This window comes from Mauremys mutica, chromosome 9 (genome assembly GCF_020497125.1).
Source record: "Mauremys mutica isolate MM-2020 ecotype Southern chromosome 9, ASM2049712v1, whole genome shotgun sequence".
Lineage (NCBI taxonomy): Eukaryota > Metazoa > Chordata > Testudines > Geoemydidae > Mauremys > Mauremys mutica.
Window position 1 is genome coordinate 100,482,900 of NC_059080.1, and position 22,913 is coordinate 100,505,812.

Here is a 22,913-nt window from a genome sequence, read left to right on the forward strand (position 1 = left end):
AAAAATATCCCACTTTGATTTAAAAATGGACAGTGACGGAGAATCCACCACAACCCTTGACAAATTGTTCCAAGGGTTAGTTACTCTCACCGTTAAGAACGTACACCTTATTTCGTCTGAATTCATCTCGCTTCAACATCCAGCCATTGGACTGTTACACTTTTCTCTGCTAGACTGAAGAGCCCATGATTAAATATTTGTTCCCCTTGTAGGTACTCACAGACGGTAAACAAGTTACTCCTTAACCTTCTCTTTGTTAAGCCTAATAGCCTGCTCGGACAACAAAGCGGAGCAGAGGCTCTGGAACTGTGGTCCAGGAACAATTTGTTGGCAGTCACATGATTACTGGCGTCTCCTTCTTTGCAGCTCCTAAAATACATCCCCAGTCAGACTTCGCCAGCCAAATGATGACTGGTGTTGCCACTGGGGTGTTATGGAGTCATGAATGGAAGAAGGTGGGTCCCTCTGGTTGCAGGTGGGAAGGGTGGAGTCACAAGAGAATCTGTATGGCCTAGACCACATCTTCAGCTGAGCTCCTGAGCTAGAGATCAGGGACTCTGCAATTCACCATCAATCTAGCCCTTCAGTGCTGAGCATCAGGCCCCCCCCAAAATGGAAAAATGTTGACTTCATAGCTAGGCACGTTAGTAACAGTGGTCTGATTTTCAAAGGTGTTGAGCATTTACAAAGGACTCACTGGAGTCAAAGGGAACTGCAGGCTACTCGTTGGTCGTGATCTAGCAAAGCACTTGAGATCATGCTTAACTGTACGCAAGTAGCATAGGCCCTTGGAGTCAACAGAACTACTTGGGTGCACGCTTTGCTGGGTTGGCGCCACATGCCTCAATCGGGATTAGGGCGTCTTTCTTGTGACTTCAGTGCATTTTGGATCAGAGCCTTAGTGACTAAGTCCTGGTCTATACTGGGAGGGGGGGAAAAATCGAACTAAATTATGCAACTTCAGCTACGTGAATAACATAGCTGAAGTTGATGTACTTAGATCGACTTACTATGGTATCTTCACTGCAGTGAGTCGACTCCTGCCGCTCCCCCGTCGACTCTGCCTGCGCCTCTCAGCGAGCTGGAGTACAGGAGTCAACGAGAGAGCGCTTGGGGGTTGATTTATCACATCTAGACTAGACACAATAAATCGATCCCCACTGGATCGATCGCTGCCCGCCGATCCAGTGGGTACTGAATACATACCCTAAGTCTGGACCGTTCCAAGTGAGAGAATTTCAGATCAAGACATTTTAAGCCAAACAGACAGAAGAAAATACCCCTCACTCCACTGTACTTTACTTTTCATCGTTTTATTCTTGTATTTGTACAGCTATATTTTACAGAACGCATTAATGCAGTTTAGACACAGCCCAAACCCTGTCTCCCGAGATTGTTCATAACACAAGCATGTAAAATAAGACAAAAAAAAAAAGACCCAAAAAACAAAACATTCCCCGATAAACAGTTCTGCCAGAGGACTCCTTTTGTAACATCAGGCTGTACCTTAAAAAGGAAATTGGGCTCATACAGTTCATACATTGAAAACGTCGATTGAAAAGAAAGGCACCGTGCGAACCACATTTTACATATATACAGACTGAAAACAAAACAAAAAAAATTACACTTTATTATTATTTTAAATTCCTTCTGCAGCTTTGTTGGTTTAATACACACTTTGTTTTGTAAATTGTAAACCTTCACTTGCAAAAAAATACAAATACACTGATGCATTTAGACAAAATATTTTCTTACTTATACAGATGCAATACTTTAAAATATCTTGTTAAGTGCTCTATCACACTAAAGAGTCTCAAATCAGCGTCTGCCAGCAGATGCTAAATCAAGCCTTTAATGCATTTTATATATTTTTAATATATCTTTAAGGTCTATATATATTTATTTTATATATATATTTATATTTATATATATATATTTACAGCTCTGCCATAGATTCCTTCACCTTTGGTTAAAAAAGTTAAAGCCCTCTCTTCAATAGTACACAATTCTTTTCTTCTCTTTAAAAGAACACACATTTTGCATACAAAGAGAAAGCAAAAAAAAAACCAACACAAAAAACAAACAAACAAACAAAAAAACCCAACTGTTCCCGTAAATCAACATTACATTCCTCATCTTCAGACTGTGAAGGTTAAACACTCCACTGCACAGACATTTTTTATACACATTTAAATCTGAATACGTTTTTTTTTCAGTTTCACATAACTGGGAAAAATAAAAACAAAACCCGTGTATTTTTTTAATATTTTTTCCCACCTATCTGCACTATGGGCTTAGAGGCACTCCATCGTGTGATGAAAGTTTTAAAGTGTTACAAGTGTTACAAGTATCCTTTGGATCTCTTTCCCCCTCTCCCTCAGACACCCCTTCCTCTCCCCCCACCCCGCAGAGAAATCCGCCTGGCTTTCAGCACGCCTTGGGCAGTTCTGGTGGCAGCTCTGTTGTCGAGACGCGGTATTGCACCTTGGTGTTGGTGATGGCGCCGTGTTTCTGCCGGAGGTGGAGCCGCAGCTGGCTTTTGTGGCGGAAATGCAGGTTACACTTCTCACACTAAAACCGAAAGGATGGGGGAGGCACCGTTAGCTCAAAAGTGTACAGAGCCAGATGTAATCTGGCCACATATACAGCCCCCACCCCCATCCCCGCCCGAGTCGCCTCCCAATCGTTCATTAATGTGGCCTTTCAACGTGGCATGGGAGCGTATTTTACAGATGAGCAACTGAGGCAGAGAGGCTCAGTAACTTGCCCAAAGCCATGCAAGGCATCGGTGGCAGAGCCAGGATCTGAACCCAGGGCCAGCGCCTGACCCGCCAGCCCACACTTCTGCCTCCATTTTAAAATATCATCGTTGCCGAGACGCTAACGAAAAGACTGACACCATCTCCCAGCCGGTCACTTCAAACACAGGGAGTATAATTAATATGAAGCACTTGGCAGGTCTGTAGTGCCTCTGTCGGGGGACTCTAAATCTTGTCCTAATTAATGATTGCTCAGGATTACTCACAGCACCCTGGATACCCCCTTTCTTCAGGGTGGGAAAACAGCATCAGAGAGGTTAAGTGACCTGCCGGAGGCCACGCAGCAAGTCAGTGCCAAAGCTTGGAGTCCAGGGGTCCTAGCTCGCCTGCTTTAGCCTCTAAACCACAGTTCTGCCTCGCGTAAGAGCCAAAGAGGCTTTTTTCTGCCCCCTTCCATCCTAACTATTCCCACCTGCTGATATTGCTACACGAGATCTCCTGGGCAATCTCCCTGTGGGTCGGATGGGGGCTCCCAAGAAGATGCGTGGGAAGGGGGTGCTACATAGTATGGGCCACTCCAAGCCCCAGTCCCTCTGAGTCTTGGTAGCATCTACTCATGGTTAGCTCCAGCTAGTTGGATTTGAGGTGAAGCCCCCCATGTTATGGGCCTCGGGGTTAAAAAAGCATCCTGGGCCAAGCTCAGCCCTGGGGTAACACCACCAACTGCACAGCAGCTTACCCTGACCAGTGAATAGCCCTCACTCCACAGAATTATGCCAGGGATGAGCTGAGACTGCAGGGGACATCTCGACAAACCTCTCATCTCTAGCATCTATGATCCTCCGTACAGGAGAGGAGCAATGTCCTTTGTCCTCTACTGTAACGGGAGCCGCGGCCCTTCGAAGGAACGTGACCTTCTTCGGTTCCAAATGCAGCTCAACCCATCAAAATGCCGTCTCAGCAGCAGGCCTCTAATTTACTGTGTGCCGGAGGGTAGACGGGGAGGGGGAATGGAGGTGTCCTTGGGGACAGTCCCGGTGGTCAGGACTGAGCCATGCCCGGGCGATGCCAGTGGTCAGTGCCAGACAACTTCTCCCCACCATGGTACGTGGCCTTATCGGCTGCAAGGGAGTCCTGGCTCTTGGTCACTAGCGCGGATAATGCCGGGAGGTTACTTACATGGTACGGTTTCTCTCCAGTGTGGATTCGAAGGTGACTTTTCAGCGTCTGCAGGTGCCGGAAGCGCGTGCCACAGATTTCACAGGGGTAGGGTTTTTCGCCAGTGTGGATTAGCACATGAGCTCGGAGATGCGCAACCTGTCGCAGAGGAGACAGTGTCAGAAAACGGGTCCCAGAGGCATGCTTGCCACACGCACTTCACATTCAGACCAAGCTTCCCAAGCCAGTCATATCAATCCTCATGCTTCCGGGCATTAGCTAGACAACAGCTGAGGTCAGGAAGAAATCCTCCTCCCATCCACTGGCCACGAGAGGAGACACTGGATCAGACTGACCATTCAGCACGGCAGCTCTGAGATTAAAGGCAGACTCTAACCCTAATGGATTCTGCTAATAAACCAGCTTCACCAAAAGGAGTTTGAAAAGCTGCTATCTCTGTGGACAGAGACTGTAACCATGAGCCCAGTCCTTATTACTCAAGTGACCATCCGGAGGGCCACCTTCCTAGAGTATGGAATCCTAGATTAGACTCCATAGGCATAAGCTAATGAATGTTTGCAGCAAAACCCTTTGAGAGCCTGAACAGCTGACAGCACACGGAGAAATGCAAGAGGCACAGATCTGTTTAATTGAAAAACAATGGACTAGCTTCATTGACCTGCCAAGGGTAAAGTTCAAGGGGCCTGTATTTGTTCCGCAACAGCACAGGATCATCACCAGCCCTAAGCAAGGAACAGTGCCCCCTTCAGGGCATTTCCCATGTCACAGACACGCAGCAGAGCCCCAGGCCCCAGAGCCCATGCTCTGGGCAGGAAGACGCATCCCACTCTCCAGGGGAACTGCAGAGTATGAAGCGGGATCCTCACCTGGACAAATCTGGCCCCGCAGGTCTCACACTTGTAGGGCTTCTCTCCGGAGTGGATGCGTGTGTGGGTCTTCAGGTTGGCCGGCCGGTTGAACTGCGCTCCGCAGATAGTGCAACGATATGGCTTCTCGCCTGTCGCCCCGCCAGAAACAGAGAGACGCCAGGTTAGCGCACAGTGTCCTGAGCTCCCCAAAGCTTCCACTACAGTCACTAAATAGCTATACAGTCTACAAGAGAATGGAAAAGACACGGGCCTCCTAGAAACACCCTGCAAGCGCTGCCCCTGCAAAGCCCAGGGCAGACTCCCTGCTGTGTTTCAATCCCTTTGCTCGGCTTCGCTCCCCTTAGCTGGGAATCCCCCTGGTGTGTATGTGATGGGAGTCCCCAGTGGGGGTATAGCCATCATAGAACGGTCCTATGCCAACCTCCCCACAGGCACTGGAGGCCAGGGAAGCACAGTATGGCATGCTCCAGCTATCCTCGGCTGGCAGGCAGTCCCTTGGGGGACCAGTGCATGTTAGAGCAGCCCTCAGGCTGCTCCAACCTGCACACAGAGCTGGGTTAGAGATATGGAACCTACTGCCTACAACATTTGGGTGCAGCAGAGAATCTGCACACCCACTGCACACTGGTATTTATGGCAGGCAACCCTAGCCAGATGTGACCCTCTCCTCCTCCTCCCAGAAAGTTATTCGAAGAACTACTGTCTGGCTCAGATTGTAAAGCACAGCCCTAGAAATCAGGGCTACCAGGCAAGTCTGTCTGCTTTGCCAGATTCAGCCCCTCCTAGTCCAGCGACAAGCAATATCATCCAACTTTATACTGTAGCTGGGTGAGAAAGCAGAGATACAGCAAGCAGATGAGATCTGCATGGTTCCGTTGGTCCCTGAATGGTTTCAAATACATTTGATCCCATTGTTGGTCGTTCCTTTGGCAAAGTGAGCCAGGCTGAGAGAGATCGAGGATGGTTCATAGCTATGGAGTCAGTAGTAACTGCGCTCCAAACCATTCAGCCTCAATTATTCCCACCTGCCATCTACACAAAGGTAATCGGCACTGGATCTTTGCCCTCCATTGCATCCTAGGGATGGATACAGATGGGCTGAAAGATTCATGGGAGGTTTATTTTTCCCCACTCCTGCCTTTGTTTTTAAATGAAAAATAGCTTGAACATCAAATCTGCTTTCCCCTGATTTTGCTGGAGGATGTGCTGAGAATCTCAGGGGACGTATATCGTGAGCTCTTGCACCTTGCGGCTCCGATCCGCCGCGTAAAGTCAGGCAATGTGCAATTCAGCCCAACTGAAGGGGGAAGGAAGCTGGGTCTTTAACCCAAACGTCTTTTCTCCGAAGTGTTAGTTGGGCACCAATGTTCTGAGCGTTTACAGAAACAAGTCAACCCCCGCCCAGGATTCTGAGCAGCGGCTAAACCCCTGATCCTTTCCTTTCTCATCTTTCACTGGGCTGGCTCAGACCATTTCATCCGTTCACCAGGGATTTTGCCAGATTAGATGGCACCCGACTTTCTAATGGAAAAAACAACCAGACTATTTATTTTTGGTAAAATAACCTCTCTCAGCCTCTTTATCCATCAGAAAAAGAGCCCACAGGGCCCATCCCCCACCCCAAACACTCTGAATGGGACAGCCAATACAGCTCACATGTGGAGAGAGACCCAAATGCTAGGCAACACCTCATAGTCAAGGATCCCAAAGTACTTTGCAGATATTAAGCTTCACAGCCCCCCAGGGAGGAAAACAAGTATTTCCTCATTTATAGTTGAAGCACACAGGGGTTAAGTCATTTCCAAAGGAGCAGAACCCAGGAGTTCGGGCTCCCAGGAAGCGGCTGAAGATCCACGACCCTCCCTTATCAGGTGCTGGGGTGCTTTGCCGTTCCCTCACAGGGTACGGATTAGGCCTGCACGCAAGGCAGAACGGAGCTGAGCCCTGGACCTGCTGCTCTGGCACTCGCGTGCCTTTCAGGACCGGCTTCGACGCACTGCCATGGGCTGGCACCGGGAGCTGTACCTGTGTGAACGGTTTTGTGGCTGGCTAGGTTTCCCTTGTAGCGGAAGGAGGCCTGGCAACGGTCACACTTGTAGGGCTTATCACTGTGCGCCTGCAGGGAGTGTCTCTTGAGGGAAGCCTCTTCAGAGAACCTACAGTCACACTCGTTGCAGAAGAAGGCTCCGTTTTCTGTCGGGGACAGAGAGAGAGAGGCGGGGAGAATGAATGACATCAGCAAGCACATCTCCTGCGTGGACTGGGGCTTTAGACAGGGCCCAGGAGCCGGTGGCGAGGTGAAGCCAACGTGTCCAAGCTAAAGTCTGTTTCACGAGGGTTCAATGGAGTTGGGGGAAGCAGCCCGGGAGAATGAAATCAGCAGCACTTCCACAGTGTCCGTTTCCCTCTCCATCATACATACACAGCAAAAATCACCCCTGGGGCTAGCCAGTAAACAAACCAAGCAGAGGTGGGGTCTTAGTAAATAGGAAGCAGAGGGTGGGAAGGCCGCCTCATGATGGTGGTTTCACTGTATATGAATTCAGAGTTCTACTCTTTGGGGGAACTTGGGTTTTGAGCAGCAAATGAAATCTTCCATTTTTCCCCAGTGAGTTGGAGGATGAGGACAAACAGATTTTCACAAAACAGAGTTCTGTAAGCCTCTTAAGAACATAAGAGCGGCCAGACTGGGTCAGACCAAAGGTCCATCTAACCCAGTGTCTTGTCTACTGACAGTGACCAATGCCAGGTGCCCCAGAGGGAATGAACAGAACAGGGAATCTCCAAGTGATCCATCCCCTGTTGCCCATTCCCAGCATCTGGCAAACAGAGGCCAGGGACACCATCCCTGCCCATCCTGGCTAATAGCCATTGATGGACCGAACGTCCATGAACTTATCTAGTTCCTTTTTTAACCCTTTTACAGTCTAGTCCTCTTTATCCACAACTGCTCCTCCAGACTAGAGACAGCTCCGCAGACTGATGAGTGAGGCAAACAACATGGCCATGTCCAAGTGTGGATCATTTCTTTCTGCCTAGCTCAGTCCCCCCCTGGCAGTTTTGAGTGGGTGTGGCATTCTTCACTTCCTGTCTTAAGCTGTTGGGAGATGCTAATTACTCTCAACTAGCCCAAGCTGCCTTGTTAGAGGCAGAAACCAATTCCCATGTATGCTTCATTCAGCCAGTTAGAGGGTTTGGAAAGCACTTTGAGATCCGCTTGGAAAAGAGATGGCCTGAACCATTGAAGTTCAGATTCAGGATTTGGGTTCAGCCCATTGTAGAGACCGACACCAGCCTGCTAGTCCGGATGCAGGTTCAAATATGCCCAGAGTTCTGGGGGTGCTGCGGCCGGGCCCCTCTCTCATGAGGCGGAATGGCATTGCGGGAGCATCACCCCACAGATTCCAGTGGCACCCCCCTCTGCCAGCTGGAAGGGCAAGTGGGGGAGGACGGAGTCTGGACTTACCACAACTGGAGTCGGAGTATTCGGAGTGGGTTTCGCCCATTTCCTCTCCGAAGGTCGAGCCAGGGGTGTGAAGGCACATCTCAGAATGCTGGGGGGACTGGGAGCCGCAGGAGCTGCATTTTGAGGAATGCAAGTACAGAGGGGACTGCCCCTCGCTGCTCCGAGGGGACCCATCCAGAGATCTGTGGAAGAAGAGGAACACCCATGTGACACCAGACCACAGCGCCTCCGATCAGCCCAGGCATGAAGGATACACACGCATTGCTAAGCGGACCCTTAGACACGCCCTAGCTGGGATCAGGGCCCCATGGGGCACTCCCTCTACATGGCATTCAGCAATCACACTTCATTCTTTTCTAGTGCCCATCCCACAAGGATCTCAAGGCACTTTATAAACGTCCCACTTGGGGAGGTAACAGAGTAAACCGAGGCACAAGGTTTAGGTGAACTGGCCACAGCCACAGAGCGAGCCAGGACTCCTAGTCCCCAATGTAACCATCAGCCTACGCTGGGTGTGGTTACACATTTGGGAAACATACATTACTGGCTAGATCCTCAGTATCAACTGGCGAGGCTCCACTGAACTCACTGATTTACACCTGCCGAGGAACTGAGGCAAGAGGCTAGCTCACCAAAGCTGGGCATCTACCCAAAACATGAATAAAACCCAGCAGCGCTGCAAGGAGTCCTGTCTCCTCCACGGGGGTCCCCCTTACCTGTTCACAATGTTGTTGAGCCTGCTTGCTTGTGGGATTGTCGAGTCTTCCCCATTCAAGCTCAGCTTGGTTGGGGACTGGACGTCTAGATTCTCAGGTTCCATGGACTGCTGGCAAGCCGACGTAGACACGTAGGAGTGAGGGGAGAGGGTCCCCACTTCGTTCTGGTCGGCACCGTCTTGCTTGGTGCTCTGGTTGAGGTTGTTGAGGACGATGAATTTGTACTTCTTCCAGTTGCAGGCTTTGGGGTCGGTAGGGCTCTTGGTACCCAGAGAGCCAGAGCTTTGAGTGATGCGGGCGTTCTTGCTGCTGCTGGACTCAGTTGGCGAGTTGGGTTGGCAGTCTGATTTCTGGGGGCTCTGGGGGCTGATGAGACCCTTTCGGTTCATTGGTGTGTTGGTTGGTTCGAAGTGTTGGCTTATCTCGTCTTCCGAAGAGGTCCGCTCTTCTTCTTTGGCCACTTTGTCACAGGTGAAGTAGGGATTGTTTCGGACCGAAGGTGCGACGGGCTTAGGACCAGCGGCTATGCTGTAGTGCATGTCACTTCTGGCCTCTTCGGCAGCAGCCTCTTTTGGAGAATAGATGGTGGCATGGCACGTGTTGGCTGAAAGATCGGTGACGGCTCTGGTGTAGTCCGCAGGGATTGTCCTGGAGCTGTCACATGGCAGCATTCTCTCCTTTGGGAAAGGGTTGACCCTCGAGACATCCGGCAGGGGCATCCTCACCTCTCGCAGCTCATCGTCTAAGAGGAAACCGTTGACTGGAATGGGGTTGTATCCAGTGTAGGAAAGGGGTGATCCAGACAGGCCACTGTACAAAGTGGAGGCAAAGGCCCTCCCATCGCAGAGAGGCGTGTTTCGGAGAGGCATGTTGTTCTCTGAGACTTCCCGGCTCCTGTAAGCCATCACCTCCGGATGACTCAGCATCCGGCCCGTCAAGAACTCTTCCCTTGGCGTCTTCATTGCAGAGACCATTTCGGCTTCGCTGCACGGAGACAAAAGGAAGGGCGTTACGCCTTATTCCCAGCCTCTGAAACGAGCGGTCAGATGCGTTGGCAATTCCACCCTCCACCCCCCAAACAGGCTCTCCAACTCAGCCACAGGTGTCTCACCTAGACTTGACAAACCTTCGGCAAGTATCGACGACGTGCTCCATCTGCAGGTAGAGCGCGGTGGCCATGACGGCCATGATGTTGCTTTCCCTCAGGTTGAGGCGGGAGGTGTACATGAAGTCCAGCAGGATGCAGAATCCCTCGGGGTTGATGTCTGGGGCCAGAGTGATGATGTTCAGATTGCACTTTAGCTGGTCGGTGAATATGCTGTAGAAGAGGCCGCTGCAAAGGGAGAAGGGATGGGAGGGGAGAGTGAACCCAACGTTGCAAGATTTCGGAAGAAGAGAAGGGAGAGGGAACTTATTACAGGAGTTCTCCATCGAGACATCATGAACTCTCAACCTCCGCCCTTCCTACATTGCGACACCGGAAGACGGACGGGAGGCCGGCCCCAGGGAGGTCCTGTTATGGAAAAGGTTGAGAACTCTGACCTAAGTTAATTTAAAGACCCGCCATAGATTTGCATCACGGAAATCCTCTCACTCCTCCCCACGTCTCCTGCCTCCTCTGATCTAGCATTAAATTCTTCCATTTGGTCTCCCAAATGACACCGCTGAGTGCAAGCGCCTTCTCCTCTGCAGCTCCTGCCATCCGGAGCAGCCTCCCTGTATCTCAACTGCTCACCAGCTCTCCACCTTCTCCACTTAAATGTCTTTTCTCCCTTGCCTACTTCTCTTAATCCCCCCTCCTGCCCCGGACTGTCTGTTTTTCCTCCCTCTGTGAGTTATTGATCTCTGAAGCCGCATGGGAAAACACGGTTTGTGTCAAATGCACACTAAATATTGCACTGTCATAAGATGTATATGCAAAATACAAATGGTTGATGCTTTGTTTATGCATTTGTCCATGCCAACGGCCTCTCGTTTCCTCCACATTAGCACCCCCCTGATAAAATGAGGCCCAGCGACAATGCCAGGAGAGGTGGCGGGTGTTTTATTTACAGGGTACAATAGCGAATGGATCCCTCAGTCAGTGGGGAAAGCAGCAAGGGCAAGTTCTGGAAAAGAGGAGATAAAGGGGGATAGGATTGGGGTCTTCAAACACTTGAAAGGCTGCCATAAAAAAAATGTAGAAAAGTTGCTCTCTCTTGCCATAAAGGGCAGGACAAGAGGCAGTGGGTTCAAACTACAGCACAGCAGATTTAGATTAAATCTCAGGAAAAACCTCCTAACAGTAAGAACAGCAGGACAATGGAACAGACGCCCAGGGAGGGTGTGGAAGCTCCTTCACTGGAGGGTTTCAAAAGGAGGCTGGAGCCATCTGCCTTGGATGGTTCAGACACAACAAATCCTGCATCTTGGCAGGCGATTAGACTAGATGACCCTTGCGGTCCCCTCTAACCCTATGGCTCTATAATTTCAGAGGAGCAATAATACTACACTTCTAAAATGTATTGAGATGTAGCCCTTGACCACTGAGGAGCTAACCAAAGCCACCAGAGCCGGGTGACTCTAGAGATGGGAGCACAGTGTCTCTAGACCTAGAGACTCTTCCCCAAGGTCGGAGAGGGTTTTGGTTTGGACGATACCCTGCAATGCAGCGTTGCAAGAAACGCACTCATTTAGCTGCACATCAGTATGCAAACCAGCTAGACCGAAGAGTTGGGCACGATGGACTCCAACCCCTGCCAAGCATCTGCTACTCATGGATGTGATCACAGGGCTCGGAAAGGCAGAGCTGGACCCTGGGATGTCAGACGTGCTGTTTATCTGACGAAACAGCGTGTAAACACAGAGGAAAGAAAGGGGGCTGGGCGGGGGCGGGAGAAAGCTACTGTGTCATTAGCCCCTTTTCACCTGCAGGCCATGAGGACAGTTTTGTGGGCTCTGAACTGCTCCCGGTTCACGATGATAACGACATCGGTGAGGATATCCCGGCTCCGAAGGCGGTTGAGATTGAGAAGTACATCGCTTGCATGGCGGGTGAACTGGATGCAGCTGTCTGCCGGAGAGGCCATCTTGACTCTGCCTGAAAAAGAGAGAAGAAACATAGGACCATGAAGTGGCTCAGAAAGCCTCATAGAGCAGGGCCAAGAGGCTGCTAGGCAGTGTTTGGTTAGGGCAGCAACAGACCCTCAGCTAGAGAAGAAACAATAATAATCTAGGATGCAGCCACATTTCAGCTTCCATCTGCAGTGGCCATGAGCACCAGATTGTTCTGCTGAATGTTCCAAAAAGGAGGCAAGAACTGGAGGGGATTCAGCACGAGTCCCATCCTCCCACCTGATGGGAGAACACAACAGGACCTTCCTGGGGAATAGGTGGGCAAGCTATACCATCTCCCCATCATACCCCTGCTCCTGCTCCCACTGTGGCCAAGCCAGCAGGAGCTGTGCTCAGCTCAGCTCCATTGGAAGTTGCTCTTTGAGGATCTCAGAGGAATAGCAGACAAAGCAACGCAAACCCTGGACGCTAACCTGCGGTAGTTATTAGATTACACACTTTATGGTTTGGTCCCGCAGCTCTGATACGTGTGTCATTCCCACAGACATCAGGGCAGCCAAACTACAGGATCCAGCCATGGAAACTAGAGCTATTCATAAAGATCCCATACAAAGCTACAGGTGTTCAGCACTTCTGAAAATCCAGACCAAGGGGTCTCAAGTTGGGCATCCAAAAATCAGTGGCTACTTCTGAAAATGATTTGCCCAGGGTCACAAATCAGTGGCTGCACCAGGAACAGAAAATCCAGGTCTCCCGATACCCAATTCCCTAGAATCTAGATCACCAGGGACTCCTAATTCCAGAACTCTGTTCCTCTTCCCTCACCAGTTCTTGATGTGAAGCTTCCAAAACACATGTTCTCTTTGATCAAAGCTGGAGGGTCTGCCCCAGGCCTTTCCCAAGAAGCTACCACCCACCACCTGAAATTCCACACTGGAATTTCAATCTTAAATGCCAAATTCCTCAATGACAGGATTAGTTCCAGCCACGGTTCCACTGCCGGCGGTGGGATATGAATGTGTAATTTTGTGCAGAGCAACCACTCTCCTGAATACAGATTCTGGCTGGGCCTAATGAAACATTTCATTCAACACATTTAAAAAGGCATGAAATTAAATTTACATACCCAATGCCTCAATTCACAGCCCAAAAGTTTCTTTCAAACCTACAAAGCAAGCACAAGAAAACAAACACCAGATTAGTTCAGAAATGTAAATGGGCTGTGGTAGGATGCAAGCTTGTTGTTTTGATGTAACATCAGCAGGATGGAAGCTGAAGCTAATAGCACTTCCACTCTCCAATAAAGTTAATTTGTTTCTCCCAGTACAGTATGTTCTTATTGCAACCACAGGCTTTGGGAATCTAATCATAGACTCTTCCACACCCTCTACCCCCAACCATGGGTGTGTGCCAAAGAGCCTTTCATATCTATGAGTCAGGGACTCGAGGGTAGCTAGGGAGGGTACAGGAGGAGTCAAACAAGAATTCATTTACCACTTCTTTCAGAGATGCCTCTCACCATCCCCAATATTCCCACTCCTTTCTTATCTCATTGCATCACACAGGGCTGCAAGACTCTCTCCCCTCCTTCATTTTCCCCAGAAACTGAAAGGGGTCAGGAATTGTTTTCCTTAGTAGCCACCATTCTTCTGAAGATTTCAAAGCACTTTGGAAATATGAAACACTAGAAATTGCGAACGATTGGGAAACTGAGGCACTGAGAGGTTAAGTAACTTGACTGAGGTCACATAGCAAGTCAGTGGCAAAGCTAGAAACAGAACTAGCCCCCTTTTCTGAATGCCAGAAGATGCTCATTGTCTCCACCTGCTGGTTTTGGGGAGTTAATACAGTTGGGATAGAGAGGAATTTCTCCTTTCCATTCTAAGAGAATTTTATTTTTCTTAGAATATCAGGGTTAGAAGGGACCTCAGGAGGTATCTAGTCCAACCCCCTGCTCAAAGCAGGGCCAATCCCCAGACAGATTTTTGCCCCAGATCCCTAAGTGGCCCCCTCAAGGATTGAGCTCACAGCCCTGAGTTTAGCAGGCCAATGCTCAAACCACTGAGCTATCCCCGCTCTTACCTACATGAAGACAAATACACCCTCCCCACAGTTGGCTTTTACATGTAAAAGAGGGGAAAAGAGCCTCATAGCTGGTATTTGGCTTTTCAGGTATAACCATAAACCTTTCCATGCCCACAAAGACGTGGGCCCAGAGATTTATGGGGCACGGGGAGGAAGAGGAATTAGTGTGATTTTTAATATGCCAAGACAAATGCATGACATTAAAATCCATCTCATACACTCAAATGACACGAGTCTTCAGAGCGCCTCCCAGTCTCCCTATCTTGAAACTCGAAAAAGGTGACTCATTTCCCAAATACTGCAGACTCTGGCCTTTCTGCATAGCCCTCGGTGCCAGCCACTTTCAGTGTCCACATGAAAGCCAAGAGATTTACAGATTGTGCTAGCAACTGGCCTAGCTTCAAAGTTCCCAGCCCAGTGGAATGTGTAAGGGATGTACAACCAGGTCAGAGTCTGAGCTCGGTCATTTCAGTGTCAATGCCAGGCACACCTACGAGCTACCGGAGTCACAAGAGTCGTCCCTGAGATCAGAACAAGGCCCCCTCACAGGCTACGACATGGGTCTGAGAATGACAAAGCTCACCATGAACTCCAGCCCGTTCCACATCATGCAAGAAGTTCCTGCAATGGTAGAATTCTTTTACAGGGATGCGGCAGGAGGCCAACCTGCCCTGGGTGCTACCTGGTCCTTTGTACCATCCTGCTGCTGCCCTCCGGCACAGCTACAGCACCCGTCCAGTCTCGCCGCCCAGCCCAACTGTGGTCCACACGGGTGCCCCTCTGCAAACCCACTGCTGCCTTGGCACGGGCTCCTCCAGAAAGCAGCCAGATCTGGGCCGCTGACAGCCGAGTGGCCTTTTCCAACGAGGGACCCCTGCATTGCACTTCGCAGCAGGGTCTGCCTTCAGCCTGCTGCTGGGCTCGAGAAAGAGGAAGGCGCTCCTCCCCCCTCCCCAGACACACCCTTGACCCACCCACCCCATATTAATCAAGCCAGATGCAAATGAGCCCCCCCCCCCACAGTTTGGACTTTGCAGTTCTGCAACAGTAAAGAGACTGTCAAGATTTGATGGCTAATAGTTGGGGGGGGGGAGGAGACAGGAACTCCGAGATGAAAAATATCCCCCCCCCCCCAAGCCAATTTCTCACGCTCCAGGGTTCACCCCGCCAAAGGCCACCTTTTCTGCGGGGGGGGAGGGGGGAGGACCTGCTTCCAAACCAACCCTCCCAGGTCACCCTCTAGCCCTGCTGGTGTAAGGGAGGGGGAAGGAAAAAGCCCAGCAGCAACCTCCCCCCGGCACAGAGCCACCCCCTCGGAGCGTCCCTTTCCCACGGTACCTTGCCGCCAGCTGCCGGCCCCGGCCCCAGCCCCGCCGGTGCGGTGCGAGCGCCGCGTTTACACGGGGAGGAAATGCGCCCGCCGGGCACGGCGCTGTCATTCCGGGAACGCGCCGGGATCCGGCTGCCCGGTTCTAGGAAGCCAGGCGGGAGCCGAGCCCGGGGCATGGCGAGCCCGCCCCCTCGCAACGCGCCCCGGGGGGCTGGAGCCCAGAGCCCCGCGTGGGAGCGCCCCGGGGCCGGCCCGGCTCCCCCGCGTGGGCGAGGCCGGGGGCTGCAGACACCATTGCTCGGGGGCTGCCGAGCCAGGAGACGTGCTGGGGGGGGGGGCGCCGCTAGGGGTCCGGGCAGCTCAGACCGCCCCCGTGGCACTGCGCCCTCCCCGCCCCCGTCCTGGGAGGAGGATCCCATCCAGCTGCAAACAAACCCACCCCCCACCGGCCGAGTGCAGCGCCCCCCCCCCGGCCCCCTAGCCAGGGCCAGCCTGCGACTCGCCCCATCTCACCCACGCGGGGGGGAGACGCTCCGCAAGCCAGAGCGGGCTGATCCCGCAGGCCCCCTTCGCCCGCTAGGGGGCGCTCCGCCCCCAGGCATGCGAGCGCCACCCGCTCCCCCTCGGTCCATGAGCAGAGACAGCAGCCGGGGTCCCGGCCACGGGGCTGGGTTTAGTTTCTGGGGGCAGCTGACCCCAAGCAGGAACCTCGGGGTGTGTCATCCCCTTTGCACCTGCCGGAGAAGCAGAGCCCAGAGGGCAGCGCCGGGGGTCCCCATCAGTGGAGGGGAGGAGGCACCTGGGGTGAGAGGCTGCTCCTGCGACAGGGACCTCCTTGCAAGCTCCCTGGCTCTCCGAGCTTTCATTTGTTACAGAACGGCGTGAGAGCAGGGCTTGTAAGAGTCCTTCCGCTGGCAGAGCAGGACTTTATTAATGTAGTAGCCTCCCCGGGCCAGGCCAACACCTGTTTTGATTAATAATAAAAAGAAAAAAAATCTCAAAGACAAATACTGTGGCAGCGTAAATCAAAGAGGCTTTAGCTTCTGTTCCCCATCCCTTGTTCCCTCTGGCGACTAGGTCACCAGCAGCAGATTCAGCATTCTGCACTTTCAGGCTGGTCTCATTTCCTGCCAGCAAACCAATGTTTCTAGGAAATGCAGTCTATTACAAGGATGGGTTTATTATCAGCATTTGTAGCCAGGAAAACTGCACCTGTCCTCTGGCACTGCAAGGTGCTACAGTGAATTTTAATGTCTTCCTCTGAAGAAGATTCTAAGCTGGTTGCACTTGTGAATGCTTGGAAAGGGCCCAGTTTCGAGTCTGCACATTACTTTACTCTTCATTTAAAAATAAAGAGGGGGGGAATACCATTTTAAAATCCTGTCGCTATTGCCAAAATCTTGCTTAGCATTAATGAAGATGTAAAGCCAATAAGCATCCTTGGAAAGCGATGAGTCAGCCTTTTTCCAGGGCTTCCCAATAAATAAGACAGTCCGCACATTAATTTTTAAAATGAATACTGAAATGTTATTTCAATTGAAGTCAATGGAGTGACGCCAGGGAAAATGTGGCCCATTATCTCAAATATCATGTAGTGTTTAAAGTAACTTAAAAGAACACATTATCATAACTGCAAGTTTGGACTGTGGACACACACGCAGGTATACTCCAGCTCAGACTCAGCAAATAAATTTAGCCCGCAGAGCTGCTCCTAGAGGCAATTAGCACACACTGCATTTTTTAAAATAGCACAGCATGGTGTATTGGGGAAGATGCCATGCAAGTTATCCTACAGAATGGCCAGTCCTGTGACTCAGGGAGAAATGTCTTTCCTCTACAAACAGTTCTACGGTGCATTAGTCAATAGCCTCCTTCTGTGGTAAGTAAAATTCATGTCTTCATTGTGTCTGACTGATAATAAATGTAATTGGATGTGAAAGACTAGCCTGGAACACAGGGATGAGGGAGAAAGCCGACCACTATTTCCCAACCCTCTTAGGAATAAAATTTCCAAATAGAAGTTACAGGTTTTGCTGTAGTTCTACCAATCACAAGAACTGTTTAAAAATAAATCTAATACAAAAACATGGGAGTTCTTTATGGAGGAGATTCTTGTTTAGACCCCATAAGTCTGGATGAAAGGTTAAAAAGGAGGGACTCAGTCAAGTCAAATTTTCCCCAAAATTAGGTTTTAAACAAACTTTTCCAAAATATAGGACCCACTTTTTTTTTTTGAAGTTCCAACTAAAATTGTCAACACCTCCCCAGGCAGTGTTTGCATCCAAAATATTGCAGCACTAGGAGCTGAAACTGACTTTACCTTGATAATTTTTTTTGTCCAAGTGGAGAAATATTAACGTGGCTATTTAAATTATTTTATCTTGCTCATCTAGAGTCCTTGTAGGACATTAAGAAAATGTTGCTTGAAATGGGATTTAAAAAAAAAAACCACACCACCTTGGCATTATCTTAATTAAGTTTTGCCACCCGCATTTACATTGGTGTTTGTCAATGTGTTATCCAATATAGTATATTTCTTAAGACTTCCTTATAAAGGAGTAGGTTGCTGCCATGTGTGGCGACTGAAACCTTTTTTAAATGAATGCATAATTCTGCAATACAAGACAACCTGTATTAGACAATGATTCAGGAACAGCAGATGAACACCACAAGTAGGAAATATTTTAACATGTGATTTCATGAAAAACATTCAGACAGAGCTCCACATGCAAATATCAATAACATTCTAATATGTACTTGGTTGTTTTCAGTTAGGCTAGTCAATTTCTGTGGCACTAGATGCGTCTCTATTCTTCACTGCTGACTTTTAGCTAGCTAGCAATTTTTTTTAAAGTACTGAATTCAACATTTTTGATTTCCCAAGCTTGAAAAATTAGCTGCAACTAGTCACCAAAATTTAAAAAACGTACCACTAGATGGCACCCTTTAGCTTTGTTGTAGAGATCTACTATTTCCCTTGGAAAATAAAACCCCATGGCTGAGACTGGAAAACATATAATTTTGTCGATGTAATTCTGTTTCTCTTAAAACACGTCTGAGCAACATTATTATTTTTTACGAGCTTTTTCATTCTTGCTTTTCGCAGCTTAAATGTTTCTGCTAGGCTTATTTTAGACCCAGGCCGAAGTCTTAAGTCTTCACTATCCAGCATTTAGACTAGCTGGGAACACTAGCAATTAAAAAAAGGAATACTACTTGGTTTTGGTGTTCTCTGAGAATCAACTCTCACTCAGAGTTCCTTCTCTTCAGGATAATAAATAACCAGTGAAATACCATTTATTCTGTGATTATTGACTAAGACAGTCAAAACGGGGGGGGGGAGGGGGGAATGGATTTGAAACATATCCCAAGAGATCTTTGATCTATTTTGCCCCTCAACATGGAGCATTTCCCTAGAAATGCAGTCTGTTCTTCCTGGAACAAAGAAAGAATCCATTCTTCTGGATGATCCTTACACAGCCTTTGAATATTTTAATCACTGATTACTTGACAAAGACAGAAAATTTGAGGGCTTTAAAAAAAATAAATAATGGATTGCTGGTTTAACACACACAGTTGTAATGCAAACTGAAGTTCTTGCCCCATGAGAAAAAAAAGTTTTGCCTTAAAATATTTTTGAAGGATTTCCTAGCTGTAAAACAAGCCCTTAAGGCCTGCTGGAAGGAAGTCTATTTATTCGGAAAGCACTTATCCCATAAGCCTTTAATACAATATTGTGAATAATCATTACATTTTAAAGCCTCAGGACAACAAGCAAGATGGGTCTGATGACAGACTCAGGGCCTGGAGTCAGGAGTCAAGTAAAACATCTTCTGGAGTCAATGAGAATTTTGCCCCAGTTAGAGGCTGCAGGATCCTTTTCTGCTTATCAGTGTAGATCTTCATGCCCAAGCCAGTTTAGTGCTGATCTTGCATCCAGTGAAGTCAATGGCAAAACTCTCATTGATACGGGCTTTTTTTTTTGGTACTTTATTTTTAAATCAGATTTACCTGGTGTATAAACAGAGCCAGATCCTGGGTTGGATGTCTTTAAAAGCCAGATTCAAAGAAGGGAAGAGAAGCCACAAATTGAAAAAAAAAAAAAGTAGGATGTTTTTCTTTCCCTACACTTCCTTCTAGGCCATCAAGGCTATTTCATAATATTTCAAAATATTGTGACAACAAACCAAACCCCAGATACATCCAAAAGGCGATTCCCTTGCAAACAGAGCGAGGTCGCTGCTACTCCACACACCACTACTTAAACCACTGAGTTTTCACAACAAAGTTTCTCCCCCTTTGGGGGGAGGGGGAGGGGAAAGTATTTTGACATCAAGTCAGATCTGTCATTTACACAACAAACTAACTGGAACTCTTCAATAAAGAGCAATCTCACAGACTGTACAGATCACCTTGTCCCCCCATTTCTCCCCCTCAGCAGAAGCAATTTGCTTGGACACATTCCTATGGAGGAGGCACTTGTGCCATTTGAAAAAAAAAATCCCTTAAAGAAATTAACAAGGTGTGAGGAAAATGAACCCTTGGCACTGTTGGCACTGGAGTTTGATTGACTGCTCGTCCTTAGAGAAATACAGAGGGGTTTTCACCACCCTTCTCTCCTTATAATTTTTAAAAACTCATCAGCAACCCCTTGACATGATCCCATATGTCAACAGGGATCGGATTTCAACCCTGGCTGGCTGAACTGGAGACTTCTGAAGAGTCACCCCCTTTCTTTCTCCCCCCCATAAAGTTTGATACTTTGCACCTTGCATGAGGGGGGGCGGGGCTGCGTGCACTTTTGCAAAGCTCCGAGATTTCCCAATCTCCCCCCCCCCTTCCTTTTTCAAACAAACCCGCCTGCTCCTCTTTGCTGGTTGCTACCTCCAGGAATAGCGTGTGGAAAGGGGCCAGCTGGGACTGTAGATTTACGAGCGCCTGTCTCCACGCCAAGCGCGCTGTGGTAGTAAACGGCGAGGAAAACAAGGGGAATTGTCCCTGGCTACTGATTTATTTTTAATTGTTTAAAATGAAAGCAAAAAAAGCACACCCACCCCCTCCAGGAAGAGAGGCCAGCCCGTCTCCACTGGCGCTGCAACCAGCAACCCTGCTCCGGAGCCGTCCGCGGCTCGTGTTTACATTCCGCAGCAGCCGTGTCTTGGGCGCGTTGAGGACTTTAGCTGCACTCAAGGAGACCATAAACTAATTGGAAACCCATTAAAAGATTACACGGGTTTCCTGTCGGACGCTCGCCCTCTTGGACACGAGCCCTGGGAGGTTTCACTCCCTTTCCACCTGAGCCCAGAATTATTTCGTAAACGCTGGTTTGATGGACTCCCCCCGCCCACCCCCAGGCTGGTGATAATCCAAATATTTTACATACATAGTAATTCAGTAGCCAGGTTTTTTTTAAAGTCTCCTTAAAGCACTTATGTCTTGGTCAAAAATGCTTCATTTCTCTAACAACAACAAAAACGTCAAACCCACGATGGGGTCATTAGTCTATGAAATACAAACGTTGTTTCCTAAATAATTCCTCTTAAAAAACCAAACACACATGGACGCGGTCAGCTCAGGCAGGTAAGAGTTAGTCGAGCCAAACAACAGTCCCTTCGCACAATTACTCCGGGATCCCCCTCAAAATCTCCCGCGAGCCTTAGCCAGCAATCCTGACTCGGGATCGCTTGGGTTGGCATGGCTAGCCAGCCACAGGTGGCAGGATTCACTAGCCCTTTTGCAAAGTCATCTGTTTGCATTGGATTGGGGGAAGAGAGGGGGGAAAAAAACCACACACACCACACACCGCCACACACGCAACCAAGTTGTGTTGTCAACGCCTCCCCTAGCACAGTCTAGAAATAAAATCAGGAGTGTTTCTGTGCCCCGCCGCTCCTGCCCTTTGCAATCACCCTGTCTAGTCTGAGTCCTGGGGCACGTGCCTTTGATTATCAGCCCAACAGATTTTTGCACCGTGGAGGAAAAAAAAAACAAACAAAACAAAAAAATACACAACAATGCAGCCCTTGGGAAACAACCTTAGGTCACGCAGCACCCCAGACACCACAACATGCATTGCCACCCCCCCCCAAAAGCGACCTCGCTCCCACCGTCCTGTCAACACCCTCCCACCCATCGCCCCGAAGACCCCACATCCAGATGCGGCTGCAGGTGCAGAGCCCTCGGCCCCCGGAAGACGGTTCTCCCCCAACCCCAAACAAGCCAGGGGAGGCGAACATGTTTCCAGTGCAATGATAATAAGAACAACACAAGTCGCCTGTCCACAAACACACACAGTTCAAGCCCAACGGGGGTGTTCAACCAACGGCAGGGGGCGAGGCAGGGGGGGCCATGGCAAAGCGGCCGAGTTTGCTCGGAACATTTGTTGTTGCAAATCTCTGCTCGCTGCCCGCTGTCACTGGCTCGGCTCGGCGAGGCTGGCGGTGGCCGGGCGCCAGGCGAGGGAAGCCTCAGCCAAGAGCGGCGAGCGAAGCAGCCCAGGCAGCGAGACTCCGCTCCCTGCCCGCAGGGGCAGGGGACAGGCAGCCCCAGGGAGGGCAGGAGCAGGAGGAGGAAGCGCAGCCGGCCCTGAGCTAGACACCAAACCCTCCTCCTCCTCCTCCTCGCACCAGGGCTCGGCGCAGGAGCCGGCCGAGAGGGACGCAGCCCTGCGTGCAGAGCCGAGCCCCGAGCCTGCGCTCCCCCGGCGGCGAACATCCCGGGCTCGCTCCGCAGCGACGCCTCTGCCCTGCCCGCCCCCCAATAAAAGCCACGCGCGGCCCCTCGACAAGCCCCCCGGACACCTGCCACGCGCGAGCGGGAGAGGGAGGGAGGCGGGCGGGCACGGGGATGGGGATGGGGAGAGAGGCGCCTGGCGACCTCCAGCCCCGCCAGCATTAAAGGGTAAAAAACCAGCAGCGGCGGCGGCGGCGGCGCTAGAAGCAGCGGCGGCGGCGGCAGCAGCAATCACCTGGTCTCCGGGCTTTCCTAGAAACTCCTTGCATCACCACTTCTAAGAACCCCCGTTCTAAGAATCAACACAGCTCGATTCTCGGAATTTGAGCTGCCGACTCTACCACTGCGCCCAGCCCAGGGGAGGCCACCGCCCCCCCCCTCCCGGCCCCCTCGCTCCTCCCCGCTCCGCCCGGCCCGCCCCCTGCCGCCCGCCGCCGCGACCTCCGCGGAGCCTTCCCGGCCGGGCCCCCCGCCCGGCAGCGGCGCGACCAGCGCGGGCTCGCGGCCGGGGCCGGGAGGCTCCCCCCGCCGCCAGTGGTAGGCGCCGGTCTCCGGAGTCACGTGGCCGCCTGCCTGCTGTGACGTCGGGGCGGCTTCAATGTTGCAGAGTTCGGCCCCTGGAATTCTGAGAACTAATTTGCTATTCGGTGACATAAGCGAGATCCGGGGCTGAGGCCACCCCGCTCTCGGTCGTGAAAGCCCCACAAACACCGCCGGCCTCCT

At 50.4% G+C, this 22,913-nt stretch overlaps 1 protein-coding gene across 5 annotated transcripts; it reads right to left on the reverse strand.

Moving 5' to 3' along the window:
- Positions 1 to 1,294: 1,294 nt before the first annotated feature.
- On the reverse strand, positions 1,295 to 22,527 carry BCL6 (BCL6 transcription repressor). 5 transcript variants are annotated; one of them, XM_045030121.1, is made up of 10 exons: positions 22,426 to 22,527; positions 13,170 to 13,208; positions 11,897 to 12,068; positions 10,101 to 10,322; positions 8,990 to 9,973; positions 8,274 to 8,455; positions 6,833 to 7,000; positions 4,805 to 4,935; positions 3,939 to 4,076; positions 1,295 to 2,571 (listed from the first exon to the last, which is right to left on the reverse strand). In XM_045030121.1, exons 3-10 carry the CDS (start codon positions 12,055 to 12,057, stop codon positions 2,428 to 2,430), a joined length of 2,130 nt encoding a protein of 709 aa, XP_044886056.1. In that variant the 5' UTR covers positions 12,058 to 12,068; positions 13,170 to 13,208; positions 22,426 to 22,527; the 3' UTR covers positions 1,295 to 2,427. The 5 variants fall into 5 exon arrangements, with proteins under 5 accessions (XP_044886056.1, XP_044886058.1, XP_044886057.1 ...); XM_045030123.1 differs by lacking the exon at positions 22,426 to 22,527 and adding an exon at positions 19,470 to 20,194; XM_045030122.1 differs by lacking the exon at positions 22,426 to 22,527 and adding an exon at positions 14,712 to 15,070.
- Positions 22,528 to 22,913: the final 386 nt, after the last annotated feature.

What these genes read in the sequence shown, in the direction of transcription:
- BCL6 (XM_045030121.1), bottom strand. Translation starts at nt 12,057, where the DNA reads ATGGCCTCTCCGGCAGACAGCTGCATCCAGTTCACCCGCCATGCAAGC. An exon ending in ACTGTCCTCATGGCCTGCAG is followed by an intron (nt 10,323 to 11,896) that starts GTGAAAAGGGGC and finishes CTCCCTTTGCAG; the next exon opens with CGGCCTCTTCTACAGCATAT. An exon ending in CTCAACAACATTGTGAACAG is followed by an intron (nt 8,456 to 8,989) that starts GTAAGGGGGACC and finishes CTTCTTCCACAG; the next exon opens with ATCTCTGGATGGGTCCCCTC.